This window comes from Eretmochelys imbricata, chromosome 1, assembly GCF_965152235.1.
Source record: "Eretmochelys imbricata isolate rEreImb1 chromosome 1, rEreImb1.hap1, whole genome shotgun sequence".
NCBI classification, from domain to species: domain Eukaryota; kingdom Metazoa; phylum Chordata; order Testudines; family Cheloniidae; genus Eretmochelys; species Eretmochelys imbricata.
Window position 1 is genome coordinate 192,897,286 of NC_135572.1, and position 15,616 is coordinate 192,912,901.

The following is a 15,616-nucleotide window of genomic DNA, read 5'->3' on the forward strand; positions in this document are numbered from 1 at the left end:
GGGCAAAGCGTTTGGTGCGCTCTGCAGGGCTCCCCCCGGCAATTCTCCATCAAAACTGTGACAGACTTTTGTTACCAATCTGCCTGGGGCCACAGTTGATTAGGCTGCGGCCACAGGATTTTTTGGGGGAGGAGATGACAAGGCACACCAAGTGTCTAAATTTTAAAGCTTTATTAATAAAATAACAGCAGAGAGTGTTGGGAACGCTTCCACATCACTTAGGGGAAGAAAGAAAGCATTAATGACCCAAACCCTAACCCACTTTCATACTCACACACGCACGACCAGACTGGCTAAGTCTGGGTGTAACATCAGAAGAAGAGGGCGGGGGGAGGGAGGTGGACGGAAGTGCTGTCCTGGGCCCAGGCTGTTTAAGGATCTGCTGTGCTCTCCAAATTGTTTTAGCTCTTAGGAGGGTTTTAAGTCCTGAGCTCCTTTGGCGGCGTTCCATTCCGCAACCTCTGTTCCTGGTGCTTTTTGTGCTAGTTTAAACCGGCTTTTTGTGGTCTCTTTCCCTTTCTCCAAACACCCCGGCTTCAGGGATGCCTGGCTTGGCTTCCCCTTTTGTTGTTTTGTTTGTGGTTTTAGATTTTGCAGCCCTGGGCTTTGTTGGGTTGTTGTTTTTTTGCTGGCTTTGCTGTTTTGAGGTGCATGTCTGTGCAGTTGGATTTTTTTTTTTTTTATGGCTGCTTGGGCAACTTTTAAGCCCCCGGTTTTTTCGGCTCGCAGCCAAATGTCGGCTGTGAGCTGCGAGCTTGGGCTGGCTGGGGCCAGCGTATTATCTTCGGATTGAGCTAGCTGAAGTATTCAATTAACTTGTTTTTTGCTCTTTTCTTCTTCCCCCGCTTTTTGGCCTCTTCTACCCTGTAAAGGAAACTTCCACTCCCCACTTGCACACCTTTGACCCTCCCCAAAATGCTTTGCGATGCTTGCAACAGCGTTAGCAACATACAGTGCTGGTCGGCCTTCCCAAGGGACACCCTGAGAGCGCAGGGGGGCCACTGGGGTGTGACAAAGTTGCAACTTCAAAGCACTGTCTGCACAGAGTTTTTAGAGCGCTAGCACAAACACCACAAACAAGTCTGTTGACCTGAGCTGGGAGGCTCACTCCTCAGGATCCAAAACGCTGTGTAGACATACCCACACACACACAGACTCTCAAGGTGGAGGGGGGAAAGGTTAGTTAAACAGAAGAGGGCTACATGGGGAAACTGACCAGAAGAACTATAGCAGAATAAACTATTCCAGAAGAGATCTCCATGTGGACACTATTCCAGAATAAATCACTTTATTCCAGAATAATCAGTACACTTTGTGAGCACACTATTTATTCCAAAATAAAGTGATTTGGGGGGGAGGGATAGCTCAGTGGTTTGAGCATTGGCCTGCTAAACCCAAAGTTGTGAGTTCAATCCTTGAGGGGGCCATTTAGGGATTGGGGCAAAAATTGGGGATTGGTCCTGCTTTGAGCAGGGGGTTGGACTAGATGACCTCCTAAGGTCCCTTCCAACCCTGATATTCTATGATTTTTATTTTGGAATAGTGTATCCACATGGGGAGCTATTTGGGAAGAGCTATTGTTTATTCCATAATAGCTATTCTGGTCAATTTCCCAGTGAAGACAAACCCAGAGAGAAAGCTCTTTTTCTCTTCCAGCAGCCAGGAAAAGGGTGGGGAAATTGGGGAGCTTTGAACTGATCAAACACCAGCTTCCCAGAAAACATAAAGCCCCTGAGCAGAAAGTACACTTGCTAGGAATCCTAGTAGTCTCACCCTCCCCACCTTTTTTCTTTTTTTAAAGCATTTTCAGGCAGGGGCTGAGGTTTTCACCAGGATATTGCATTTTGCTCAGACTGGTGCCTTCCTTCCCTAACCGTACACACACACACTTGTACTTATTTTTCATATCACACTCAGGCTAGTAGGAGTCCAAAATTATTGAAGCCCTCATATGGTTCCATATTCTGAGCTCTGTGTAAAAACAGAGTAACTCCATTGAAATTGATTTCTATTCTGGCCTATAGTGCACCTTCTAATTAAATACAAGGCTGGAGAAATTAAGCTAAGTGTGTGTGCATGTGTATATATAAAGTTAGAGAGAGAGAGCAGGAAAAAATAAAGTTAACCGCTTACATTTATTTAGGTCTGTTGGAAGAGATCTAGTTGGAAGAGATCTAAAGTAAAGTCCTCCTTAACACTTCTGATCATTAAAGATTCTACAGTGCTATTTTGCAAAAATAGGGATGTTACCTAAGATGGAAATTCACCAGGATACCAGGGTTAATTACATCCTGTGTATCTAAAGCATCTAGCGGCTTCAACCTGATGTGTGGTATTTGTTCCTGTATTAAATTCAACTGCTCTTAAACAGCTGCCCTGTAACACCACAAAGATTGCTAAATATAAACAGTGGGAGAAATTATCTATACTTAGCCTTCAACTATCTCACAGGGCTGTTTGCAAAACTTAATTAGCTAATGTTTTTTACATAGTGCTTCGATATCCTAAGTGATAAATTTAAAAAAGTGATTGAGATTTCAAGCAGTATGGAAGACTGAGCAGACATCTTCTATAAAATTTAATTGTAAAATTAATTACAATTATTTTTAATGGATGATATGTGGGTCAATCCCCTGTACTGCTTTCAGAATCCTACCTGTGTTTATTTCTTTTTAACTCACATGAACACGCCACACATAACTATGATGATGACACAAGCTTTCTATATTCAACCTAATTTTGTATTATTTCCTGCTTACAGAATAAACTTTGACCATGTTTAAATATTCAGCAAACTGAGAGAAACAAGTCTCTTAAAATATGTTCTCCTCCAAGTCCATATTCATAACACTTGTTAATTCATTGCTCATTTAAACTAAAATCTCTCATGAATACATTCCTCATTTCCAGAAAGGCTGCTTGACCGATAAAAGTATGCTTTACAGATCCATACCAAGAGATGGGCTGTGGACAATATTTTACATAATTCCAAATAGTAATTTTTAAATATGTGGCTCCACCTACAGGTAAAATATCGTACTGCCTTTAAAACAGCACTAGACAATCTCCAACAAGGTTGTGACTATTTGACAGCACCTAAGTATCAACTTGCCTAGACTGGCTTTAATATTTATCCAACTTGTCTCTGTCAGCTTGTGTACAATTCCTTACCACAGTCATTATTTCAATCAATACTACTATTCATCCCCTTGATTTTCTTAGATTCAGATGACTAATTGTATTTGAACTTCAATATGTATTGGGGTTTATATCATACTCAAACATGTGAGGTTTAGCCAAGTATTTTATGAATGTTTATTTGTCTCATAGGTCTTCCCTTTAACTATTCATAAACTACATAGTTATAAGGGGGAGATGTGTTGAAAAACATGGGCTAAGTTCAGCCAGAATTTACAATGGCTTCTGATGGTAAAAATTCTGAAATAACCTCCCCACACTCCACTCCAAGATGCAAAGTCCAATCAGCCTAACTCCTCAGCAACCTTGATCAGCATAGCTCTTATGGAATTCTGGCCATAACCCTAAAGCTGTCTTCCCTGCCCTGCAGCTCATGACACACATACTCATACCCATTACAGAAAATCCAGAGAGGAGGACAAGATCAGGGACATATAGCCAGCGTCATGAGACAGGGAAACAGGCTGGCACAGGAACGTTTGATTGACACCTCCAGGTACCAGTTTGGACTCTGGCCCATGGATATATATATATATATTTTTAAAAAGAGAGAAAGAACACCAAACCTTGCTCTTAAAAAGCAAATTACTTTGTCACATGAGTAACAAAATTAGAATTACATTACTGAAGCTAAAATTATTCCAGAAATTGAAATGGACAGTTCACAGTTTGTGCTGTTCGTTTACTTTGGTGTTTTACTCTCTGTGAACAGTAAAAGCAGACCAGTTAGTTTCATATTCAGGGAGTAACAAAGGCTGCAGTTTCAACATTCTCCACCAGCCTGTGCAAGTTAAAAGCAAACAAACAAACACAAAAAGCAGTTTCACAGATAAAAGAACAGGAGTACTTGTGGCACCTTAGAGACTAACAAATTTATCTGAGCATAAGCTTTCCTGGGCTACAGTCCACTTCATCGGATGCTCAGAAGAGAACATATAGTAAGAAGATATATATAGATAGATATAGATATATATACACACACACACATACAGAGAAGGTGGAAGTTGCCATACAACCTGTAAGAGGCTAATTAATTAAGATGAGCTATTATCAGCAGGAGAAAAAAACTTTTGTAGTGATAATCAAGATGGCCCATTTAGACAGTTGACAAGAAGGTGTGAGGATACTTAACTTAGGGAAATAGATTCAATATGTGTAATGACCCAGCCACTCCCAGTCTCTACTCAAACCCAAGTTAATGGTGTCTAGTTTGCATATTAATTCAAGCTCAGCAGTTTCTCCTTGGAGTCTGTTTTTGAAGCTTTTCTGTTGCAAAATTGTCACCTTTAGATTATCACTACAAAAGTTTTTTTCTCATGCTGATAATAGCTCATCTTAATTAATTAGCCTCTTACAGTTTGTATGGCAACTTCCACCTTCTCTGTATGTGTGTATATATATATATATATATCTTCTTACAAGATGTTCCATTCTATGCATCCAATGAAGTGGGCTGTAGCCCACAAAAGCTTATGCTCTAATAAATTTGTTAGTCTCTAAGGTGCCACAAATACTCCTGTTCTTTTTGCGCATACAGAGTCACACGGCTGCTACTCTGAAACCTGTTATTATGCAAGTTTCACAGATGTTTTTTTAAAAAATCATAAAGATAAAAAGAGAAGAAAATAATGGGTTAGTTCAAAGGAAAATGGTGGGCCAAACTACACTGACTCTTTAAAAGTATTATAATGCCTGAAAAGCAAGCTACTGTTTCAAAACAGATGTTTGCATTGCCAGAATCTCTCTCAACACATTCTATCTGGCTTACCTGACCTCACATTAAAAGGTCAAATATTTGGACAAAAACCAACTTCCCCAAATCATTTCTCTTCAAGCCATTCAACCCACACTTCTACACACCACTTTGAAACCACGCATTTTTGGTTATCTATCATCTTTTCCACAGGAAACATGCTATACAAATCCACATTCCATCAAGCAGGAAGAAGAAGGATTAAGTACATTTAGCAGGTCTTCAAACTGAAGCTAAAAGTAAAGAAGTCCCAAGGAGCTGTGGGTTCTCAGCCCATTCGAAAAAATCCATCTCTGAATGCATGGAGACCCAACACTGACTTTTATATAAAGGGTATAAAGAAATGGTATTTTTACAAACATATACTTTCTGCCATGGCTCAGCTAACTAATTATAGTGGTTACTCAAGCTCTCAAATCCCCGAAAAAATGCATTGTTCTAATTTCCAATCCTTAACTGGATAACTTCAAAAAGTAATACATAGCAGGATGCTGAAGAGAAGACTAAATCAAGAAGGAGCAAATTCCTTCATGTGTAAGTCATACAGCACCTAAAACAGTCACTCTTTCACACATTTTAACACGTTGAGAAAACATTAGGCTAATTCTCCTTTTATAGGACTGGTACTCTGGAGAAGTATTGAGCTGGGAGAAACAAATGCTAAATAAAAGGAAAGATTTAGTCATCTCATCTAGAAACAGAATCAGAACATATCTTTAGATTGGCATTTTACTTTCAAGAGAACAGCAGTACTAACTGTAGAAGCATTCCCCCCAAAATCCAAGTTTTTCCTCTTAAAAATACCAAACCACTATACCATACTTGGTTTGAATTTTTCAGAGACGGAGTACCTCCCTCTTGCAAGCTGGTAGCATTGTTCACTGGAATGTATTCCAGTATTAGGAGTCAATGGTTCTAACACAGAAAAATGTTAAACCAAAATTTTCCACATTGGACACTTCAAGTCTGGCACCAAAATAAGTCACCACATTATCAGAAGCACTGATAACTCATACCTAAAGCTGGCCAAAAAATGGGAGACAATACTTATTTCAAAAAGGATTTCAGTAAAAATTTGATTAAAATGGTGATCTTCCCTCCCTCCCCAGCTTGTCTATCTAACTCTATTTGCAGCACTCACTGACTTTAATGAAAATCAAAGGCCCTCAGTATCTCTGAAAATCTAGCTAGTTTCATTTAGAAATCCAACTATGGATTTAGGTACCTTACTTTAAGCACCCAACTTTGAAAATGTTTGCTTTGGTTTTTAAAATAATAATAATAGACTTTAGCTCTGAGTATACTATTACAGTATAATATGTTCAGAGTCTCTAAATAGCTAACAATGGTGAAATTAATGCCTCTCTACTGCTATGAATCTCATGTAAATGAGGTTGGGGCCAGGAGTGGGGGTAAGGAATACACAGGATTTAGGGGCAAGAATTAAACAGAATCCAGTCCTCAACCAGAGACCACTCTCAACTTGGCCTAGATAGGGCGTCTGAAACATGCGGCCCACGGAGTTATTTCCTGCAGCCCGCCATAGATAGAATGGAGATGATTCCCCTCCTCCTGCCTTGTGATCATTAGAAAGACCAACAAGTAGAGAAATCAATGCTTTGATGAAGATACTCGGGAGGCAAAGTCTTGACCAAGCAAGGCAAATGGTGCTCACTAGAGATGGTGACATACAGCATCAGGTAATTTTGTTGTTTGATTCTTTGTTGCTTATTGAAGCATGACCCTGAAGTCTTATAGTGGAGACATAGATTTGTTTTTGTTTTTTTTTTACCTAGTGTTTACCACAAAACAGTGCCATCAACTTGGAAAAAAAAACGAAAAGAGTGTTAGATCCCTGCCAGGCAATTTGTGGGTTTTATGTACATAGATATTTTGGCGGAACCCACAGATTGAACTACCATAATTTCTGTGAGTTTCCTACATTTTTTTCAGATGGTTGAATGATACCATCTGAGATGTTGATGCAGCATACTATATATTCATTAACTTTAGAGACTGACATAGTAAACAAGCCCCAGCGCACAAGGTCATGTATTTGAATTTCAAAACACAGGAGCAGATGTTTTGCATCTACGGTATAGTCTTAACAGTTTGCTTTGAAAAGTTAGTTTTGCAAGCATTAAACACTGGTGAAAACTAAAAGGAAAAGAAAAATTACCAGTCGTTCCATCTCCTGTTCTCTAAGCCTCTCTTCCCTTTGTCTCCTGTGATAGTCCATTAGGTCATCTCTTCCAGAAATTGAACTAATACTGTTCTTTCTCTCCCGCAAGGTAGGTGTCTGTCTGAAGCTTTCCAGGTCAGTTTCATCAAACTCCATGGAACTAGTGGAAATGTTTCTTCTGACAGAGAATGTTCTGTCAAGATCCACAGGGGGAAAAGAATTACTGGGGCTTGTCCCTGAGAGTCCAAATCTATCAAAATCATCAGAAACATGGGAGAAGGAAGATGCTAAAAGCATTTTCCTGGCCATTCGGGGACTTGCAGGAACACTAAAAGTTGAACTAACATAGGAATTACTGTCAGACACAGAATTTGTATATGGTGACACCCCTGAGCTGCAAGAAGAAAAATTAAGGTAATTATCAGCATCTAATGCACTTTGAGGTAGATCTTTTTCTCCGTGTTTTTTTCTTTTGGAATTACCAAGAGAGTTTCTTGGAGGCAAACTTAATGGCATCAGCTGGCTTTCTGTTGATTTGTACAGCCTGGGCAGAGAACGACTATAAACTCCCATATGACCCAGTGACCCACCAGAATACTTCCTAGTTCTTGAACCCAGAGTCTCAGTCATGGCCTCCTTATGCTTAACTGGTCTTGAATGAAGAGTTAGGTGGTCTTGAATATTCATCCTCCTGCCTTGTTTTGGGCTGGAGGGCATGCTTGCGGCCCCTGAACTGCTAACAGGTGAAAGAATTATTTCACTACCTGAGCTTCCATTCCACATTGCAAGAAGAGAGCCTGAGTTCTTCTTCCCATCCAGCACTGCTGGGAAGAAGACATTGTCATACGATTTATTTTTTTGACTATATTTTGAACAGTGAAACTTATCCACATGTCCAAAGAGTTTTTCATTTTCTCTGTTGGCATGAATATCAAAGTCTGTCCTTCCGAGGCTGTACCCACTGGAGGATGGAGAAGTGGAACCCATATGCTTTACGGAGACACTTTTATCTGAAAGATAAGGGCTCTCACAAGAAAAGGGTTTACATCCTTGAATTTTGGTAGCGGAGTGTATATTTTTAACACTAGATGAAGGGCTGGGTTTAGCTGGCACAGGTTGTGATAGTGTTAAATAGGAACCAGAGGAGTCCCCATTTGTTTTAAATTTAAGGCTCGATGAATATTTCTTCTGGTTGAGACTATCCATAATATCCTGGAGATCATTTTCAAAGGAATTCATCACAGAGCTTTTTCCTAAACTAGTATTTTGTAATTCCAGCTGGTTTTGTATGTGGCTGTACTCTGCCATAATCTTACTGGAATCTGTGAGAGAGGAAAAAAGGGGAAAAAATTAGTTTTCAGCAAATACATGAGAAAGCCTCACCCCGCAATTAGTTAAAAATAATCGTATATACTTAATCTATCATGGAAAAATAACTTGTTTCTAATAATATAATTACATATCTTAGAGCACTTTACAAAGATGGGTGGGTAAATTTTATAATCCCAATTTGACAGAGATGGAAATTGAGTCAGAGGGCAGTCAAGCGATTTCCCCAAGGTTACATAGCATATCAGTGACATAGATGGGAAAAGAATTAACATTCCTTGACACCTGTTCTGGTGCCCTACCCACTAGAAATACTGACTCTAGTTTTTCAGAACAGGTTTCAGAGTGGTAGCTGTGTTAGTCCGTATCAGCAAAAACAAGGAGTCCATGTGGCACCTTAGAGACTAACAAATGTATTTGGGCATAACCTTTCGTGGGCTAAAACCCACTTCATCAGATGCATGGCTGATGAAGTGGGTTTTAGCCCACGAAAGCTTATGCCCAAATACATTGTTAGTCTCTAAGGTGCCACAAGGACTCCTCATTGTTTAGAACAGGGTTTCTCAACCCGTGGGTCAGGACCTAAAACTGGATTGTCGGAATGTTTCAAAGGATTGTGGGGCAGCTCCAGTGGCTCCTGTCCAACAGGGCGGGCTGGGCTCACCTCCCTGCTGTCTCGCAGATCCCAGAACCACTTGGTAGCAAGTGTGAAAAATTAGGACCTGGGGGGCGGGGTGAGGGGGGAAATAGGTGCCTACATAAGAAAAAGCCCCAAATATCAGGACTGTCCCTATAAAATTGGGACACCTGGTCACTCTAAGTACCATTCAGGTTTAGCCCAGCCATTATGATGACGGGAATCTGGGTAAGCCATATTTGAGTGTCTGGCACTGCAACCCCATGAGCCAAGTCACAACTCTACTCACGCAAATTTGGTCCAGTCGGGGCTGGGGCCAAACTTGAGCGGCGCTGCAACCATGGAGATTGCAACACCCGGACTGGAGATCCAATCCCAGCCAGCCCCACAGCACAGGGGCTACAGGAGATACCACTGTGGGGTGAGTGCTGGGCAGGACCCAACTCTCTGGGGGTCAGTATCTGACTGAAACCACCCCAGGGCCTCCACCCCAGACTATTTACTGGGTGGAAACAGGCCACGAACATTTACAAATGGGTCCTGAGCCCAAAAAGCTGGAGAACTGGTTTACAACACATGAGAAGGAGACACAAACTCATGAATTCTAGTCCTACCCCTATCTATCTATGTTAGATAGATATATAGCCCCCATCACTACAGAATCTGCGCAACTCACAATCTTTCATTTATGTATCCTCTCAAAACTCCTGTGAGGTTGGAAAGTGAAATTAATCCCATTTTACAGATATAGAACTGAGACACAGAGATACTAAGTGCAACCTATTAACTATGTGCTTGGTCCATACTCAAGTCAATGAGAGTGCTTCCATTTGCTTCAGTGGGCTTTGTACCAAGGTCCTATATAAATGTGGACAAATCACCCCTTGCCTCAGTTTCCCCTGAGAATACAACCTATTTTTCAAGGGTATTATGGCTTAGTTCTTTGATGTTTGTAGAGCACTTGAAAGATGAAAAGCTCTCTATAAGCACTATAGTCTTTAAGATGTAAAAAAAATATTAAGTTAGCCACCTTGCCTTCATTAAAGGGGAATCCAAGGTTGTTATAAATACAGAAAGCTGTTTAAGATCCCATGTCCGTGGTAGAACAATAGTTCAGAATTACAAACTATAAATACATAGATCAAGAGATGAAAAATCACTTTTTGTTCAGTTACGTATCAAGACCCAAATTTCAGCCCAAGAGTTCTGAGTTTCCCCTGTTAGAAAGCAAATCACTGGTACTTAAAGCAATGAAAGGAATGCAGTTCCTGCTCTCCTTCTGTCAGTGATAGCATCAGCCACTGCCAGAAACACACAAAATGCTGAGGGGGCTTGAACTCAGGCCTTGACTGATGTAAAACGTCTCACTAAACCTTTAAAGCAGCTCTTTGGCAGGCTAAATCAATGAATTAGCTGTGTATTTGAAGTTAAGGAAGCAATTATCCTTCAGAGCAACCAAGGTCTTGTGGTGAGAGCATGTTGGATTATATTAAAGAAGTTCTGTATTAAAATCACAAATGAGTTTGATTCCCCATAGTTTAAATTCCAGGGTATTACTAATTAAGAGGTCTCTTGGTTTTTGGTACTGTTTCTCTCCCTCTGTGTGTGAAACCTGCAAGCTGCTAATTGCGTTAGTACATTCTAAGACAGTCTGTTCTCAAAGCAATTCACACACAGAGAGACTCAAAGCAATACTCTGTAACAACAGAAACAGCACCCAGAGACTCCCTGCCCTTTTGTTGTATTAACAATTGTGATTAAAATAGAGATAGAGGATGTATGTGGATGGATGCTTGGTGTGGATAATAACTGAATGATCAGGGAGGTGCCAGCCTAAGAATCCAGTGTCCATCGGCTGAAGAAGGCGTCAAGTGGAAATAACCAGAGGACCCCCCCCACCCCCACCCCCACCCCCACCCCGGAGGGCAGACTGGAATCCACCCAACAGCCTCAAGAATGGGAGAACCAAAGAACAAGATAACATCTAGCAGCACGGAGCCGTCAAGAATGTACTATCTGCTGATTGATTCAGCAACAGCATGATGAAGCAATTGCCATAGACGGGCATAGGAAGAAATTCCTATAAAAATGGACTCTAGAAAGTGAGAACTTTGGGGTCTGATTCTGCAAACCAACTTCCAGGAGCATCAGATGTGCATCTGAAAAGGCCCTGCTCCCTCCTCATGTCCAGGCCACCTGGCCAGTGGCTTGGCATGAGCAACTCTAAGGCTGGTAACTATGATAACAACCTTGCAGAACCTATGTGCGCGTGTGTGTGTGTGTGTGGCTTGGCATGAGCAACTCTAAGGCTGGTAACTATGATAACAACCTTGAAGAACCTGTGTGTTTGTGTGTGTGTGTGTTTGTATGAATGAATGTGTGAATAAATATGAGATTGAATGGAATGTTATAGCTATAACTAATTGCTTACTATGATTTTTTCTGTATTCACAATAAATGTGGTATTTTGCCTTTTTCCCTTTAATAAGATCCTGCTGGTTTTTAATTTATTGGCATAACAAGCACAGGACTGGTCATAGGCCCAATTTTCTGAGAAGTTGAGTACCTGTAGTTCCAACTGAAATCAATGAACTGGAAAGGGTTATCTCATCCCTATTCACCATGTGCACACAGTGCAGTCTGTTTTCTTATTGCTAAAGTTATGGTCTCATCTAGTGGTTAAGAACATAAGAATGGCCATACTGGGTCTGACCAATGGCCCATCTTTCCCAATACCCTGTCTCCAAGAGTGGCCAGTACCAGAGCTTCGGGGGGAGTGTACAGAATAGAGCAGTTGGAATGATCCACCCCCATTAGTCCCTCCCAGCTTCTGGCAATCAATCAGAGGCTAGGGTCCTCCCAAGCATGGGGTTGCATTCCTAACCACCTTGGTTAATAGCCATTGATGGACCTATCCTCCATGAACTTATCTAATTCTTTTTAGAACCTAGTAATACTTTTGGCCATCACAACACACCATGGCAATGAGTTCCACAGGTTAACTGTGCACTGTGTGGAAAAAGTACCTCCTCTTGTTTGTATTAAACCTGCTGCCTATTAACTTCATTGGGTGACCCCTAGTTTTTGTATTTGGGAAAGGGTAAATAACATTTCTCCATTCACTTTTTCCACAGCATTCGTGATTTTATAGATGTCTATCATATCCCCATCCTTAGTCAACTCTCTTCTAAGATGAATAGCCCTAATCTGTTTAGTCTCTCCTCGTATGGAAACCATTCCATACCCTTGATCATCTTTGTTGCCTTTCTCTATATAGTATCTTTTCCAAATCTAATATATCTTTTTTGAGATGGGCAGACCAGAACTGCACACAGTATTCAAGGTGTGGGCATACCATGGATTTACATGGTGGCATGATTATATTTTCAGTCATATTTTCTATCCATTTCCTAACGGTTCCTCACCTTGTTAGGCTTTTTGACCACTGCTGCTCACTGAGCTGAAGTTTTCAGAGAACTATCCATGATGACTCCAAGTAACAGCAAATGTAGAACCCATTATTATATATGTATAGCTGGGATTATTTTTTCCAATGTGCAGTACTTTGCATTTATCCGTGTTGAATTTCATCTGCCATTTTGTTGCCCAATCAACCAGTTTTCTGAGATCCCCTTATAACTCTTCACAATCAGCTTTGGACTTAACTATCTTGAATAATTTTGTATCATCTGCAAACTTTGCCACTTCACCGTTCACTCCTTTTTTCAAATAATTTAAGAATATGTTGAATTGCACAGGTACCAGTACAATTCCTTGGGGGACCCCACTGTTTACCTCTCTCCATTGTGATAAATGACCATTAATTCCTACCATTTGTTACCTATCTTTTAACCATTTACTGATCCATGAAAGGATCTTCCCTGCTATGCCAGTTGAAAACTCTATCTGCAGCTTCAGACCTGAACCCAAGAGTATGACATCACATACCCTTTCATGCTGTAACATGTAGGTCCCTGGAAAGAAGACAACACCACCAACTCATTTCACAGGGTCAATCAGCATTGAATGTTAATGACTTTTAAATACTAATTAAACTGGGCTGGATTTGAGGCAGTGAGTTTAGTGATGAAAGGCTTCATATCTCACTGCTGGTACTTTAAAATTTCACATTATAAGGAACTGTGTGGCTCAGTTAGAAAACTTCAACAGGACTTCTACAAGTTTTATTTAGTGGTGACAATCAAGTTCAAATTGACAAAAAGAAAAAAAAGCCATTCGTGTTCTGGTAAAACCAAACAAAACGAGCTGAAAAAGATAAAGCGCTTGTATGAGTGGTGTTTAGAAGTTCAGAACCCAAAGACCAAAAACGTGAAAGTTATTTGTGATTGTGAGAGCTTATTCTTCATATCCACCCCTCCATTCTTAATAGTACTTAACAACCCCCCTCACCCTCCCCATTCCAAATCTCTCTCTCACACACTTTCAATTAATCTCGCATCAAATACTAACTATTCAAAACAAGATCATGATGCAACTAGACTAAATTAGCATCAAAAGTTACCCTATTTTTGGCATAATTTCCACTGACTCCTGTACAGAAATATGTTCAGGCACAGTAATGTAATGTTAGGGACTGTTTCATTACTACCCTTCAACACTGAAGGGGCACATTTAATCTTATGAAAAATAAAGCCTTTTGCCAAAGAACAAGTAAACTCATGAAAATTATCACACTTGTTCATCAGAGCAAAGAAGGGTTCATTGTACTTCATATGTCAAAAAGCAAAACAAACAAAAGTCAGAAATACTTCTATGCAGCCGCTTGAATTTAACTGTTCCATACTTTACCTTATGTCAATTCCTCAGCACATCAGCCTCAAAGAAGCAAAGCACTTAAATCAAGAGGGCTTCTGCACATGCTTAACTGAATCTAGCTGACTGTCCACAAACCAGATCTTTGGTGGAGTTTTTTAAAGTTATTGTTTCAGTAATGACTCTCCGAATGTATCATGACTCCTTAGATACTCTTGCTGGCACTCCATACACATGAAGACTAGAGGCAGGGTGTGCTTGGTAATGTGTAAGGAATTCATTCCTTCTGGAGGTCAGCCAGAGCTCTAATTGGTTAACCTTGGTGCACAGTGCAAGGATCATCTTTTAAGCCAAGTATTTGCTGGAGAGAGTTATAAAGAGGCAGCATCTTCTCTTTTCTTCCTTGTCTGGTTTCTCTGTCTAGGTAGTTAATCAGAGGGTCAGTTCTGCTACTCACTGAGGACAGACATAAAACTGAAATTTGTTCTTGTTTGTGATGTACCCAGATGCTATGGCAATAGATCCCTCTCAGTTAGTAAACTAAATTATGATGATAACAAGAGCAGAGAACTAACAATTTACAGAGCAAACAAAATTATAGCACCAAAATCAATGAAGTCTTCAGTAAAGTTACAAAACGTGCTTTCTGCATTTTATACCTGATGCAATGCTCTGGAAGGAGGAAAGGTTACCTCTGTTTGGCATCATGTTTTTTCTTCTATAGCATGGTTAAGACAAAGCTAGTTTGAATCACCCAGGTAAATTTTGACCTGCAAGTAACAGAAGAAAAAAATATTTTAATAATGCAGAAACTTTTTTAAAAGGCATTTCTTAAAATGCACAACTAAAATGAGTTTTTCACAATATTCTCCTGATTGACAGGAACACTACCAACAGCTGGAACAGCAATGGTACAAAGATGTTTGAATGGATATATCAAATATACAAAATAGGGGTCATCAACATTTTGGTTTATTGTTAGGCTTCTTTTGTCAATCTGAAAGTCCATGTAACTTCTTTATGGTTTTCTCCTGTTCACACAAAAAAAGTGTTAACCTCTCTTTTTCCTTTAAAAGAGAGAATATGCCTAGTCAGTAGACGGGACTCCTGGGTTCTATTTGCAGCCCTGTCTATCTTTCCTTTAGAAATCGTAAAAATTGTGAATACTTACCTCACCACGGCTCTTTTGAAACATTTAATGCATGAGTCTTCATAAAACTCTCAGACAGATGGGAAAAGTGCTATAACAGCATTATCAGTTGTGACGGGACAAGGCCAGATGGCTATAGAAAAGTAGTGGGAGATAGATATATTAGCTCCAGGCTAAACAAATCCCTGGTACCAGGATAAGTGAAATGGAAGCTGCTCCCAGTCACTTAAGACACCTGGGGCCAATTAAGAACTTTCCAGAAGGCAGGGAGAATGCTAGGTTGATTGGGACACCTGAAGCCAATCAGGGGCTGGCTGAAACTAGTTAAAAGCCTCCCAGTCAGTCAGGTGAGTGTGCCTGTCAGGAGCTGTGGAAGGAAGTTGTGCTGTTGGAGAGGCTGAGCAGTACACACCATACCAGGCACAAGGAAGGAGGCCCTGAGGTAAGGGTGAAGTGGAGCTTGAGGAAGTGGGGGAAGCAGCCCAGGGAATTGTACATGTCATGTTTCTAAAAGGTCAGCTACCACAGCTGATACTATTAGGGCTCCTGGGCTGGAGCCTGGAGTAGAGGGTGGGCCTGGGGTTCCACCCCACC

General features: G+C 40.5%; 1 protein-coding gene across 2 annotated transcripts in view; it reads right to left on the bottom strand.

Annotated features, from left to right (window-relative positions):
• The window catches only part of PHLDB2 (pleckstrin homology like domain family B member 2), a 79,467-nt gene extending 71,017 nt beyond the window's left edge, over window positions 1-8,450 (bottom strand). The window contains exon 1 of one of the 2 annotated variants that reach the window (XM_077820844.1): window positions 7,131-8,450. In XM_077820844.1, coding sequence (XP_077676970.1) covers window positions 7,131-8,441 — 1,311 coding nt within the window. In that variant the 5' untranslated portion in view covers window positions 8,442-8,450. The remainder of the gene's footprint in view (window positions 1-7,130) is intronic. The other variant, XM_077820854.1, reaches the window with a different exon arrangement.
• Window positions 8,451-15,616: the final 7,166 nt, after the last annotated feature.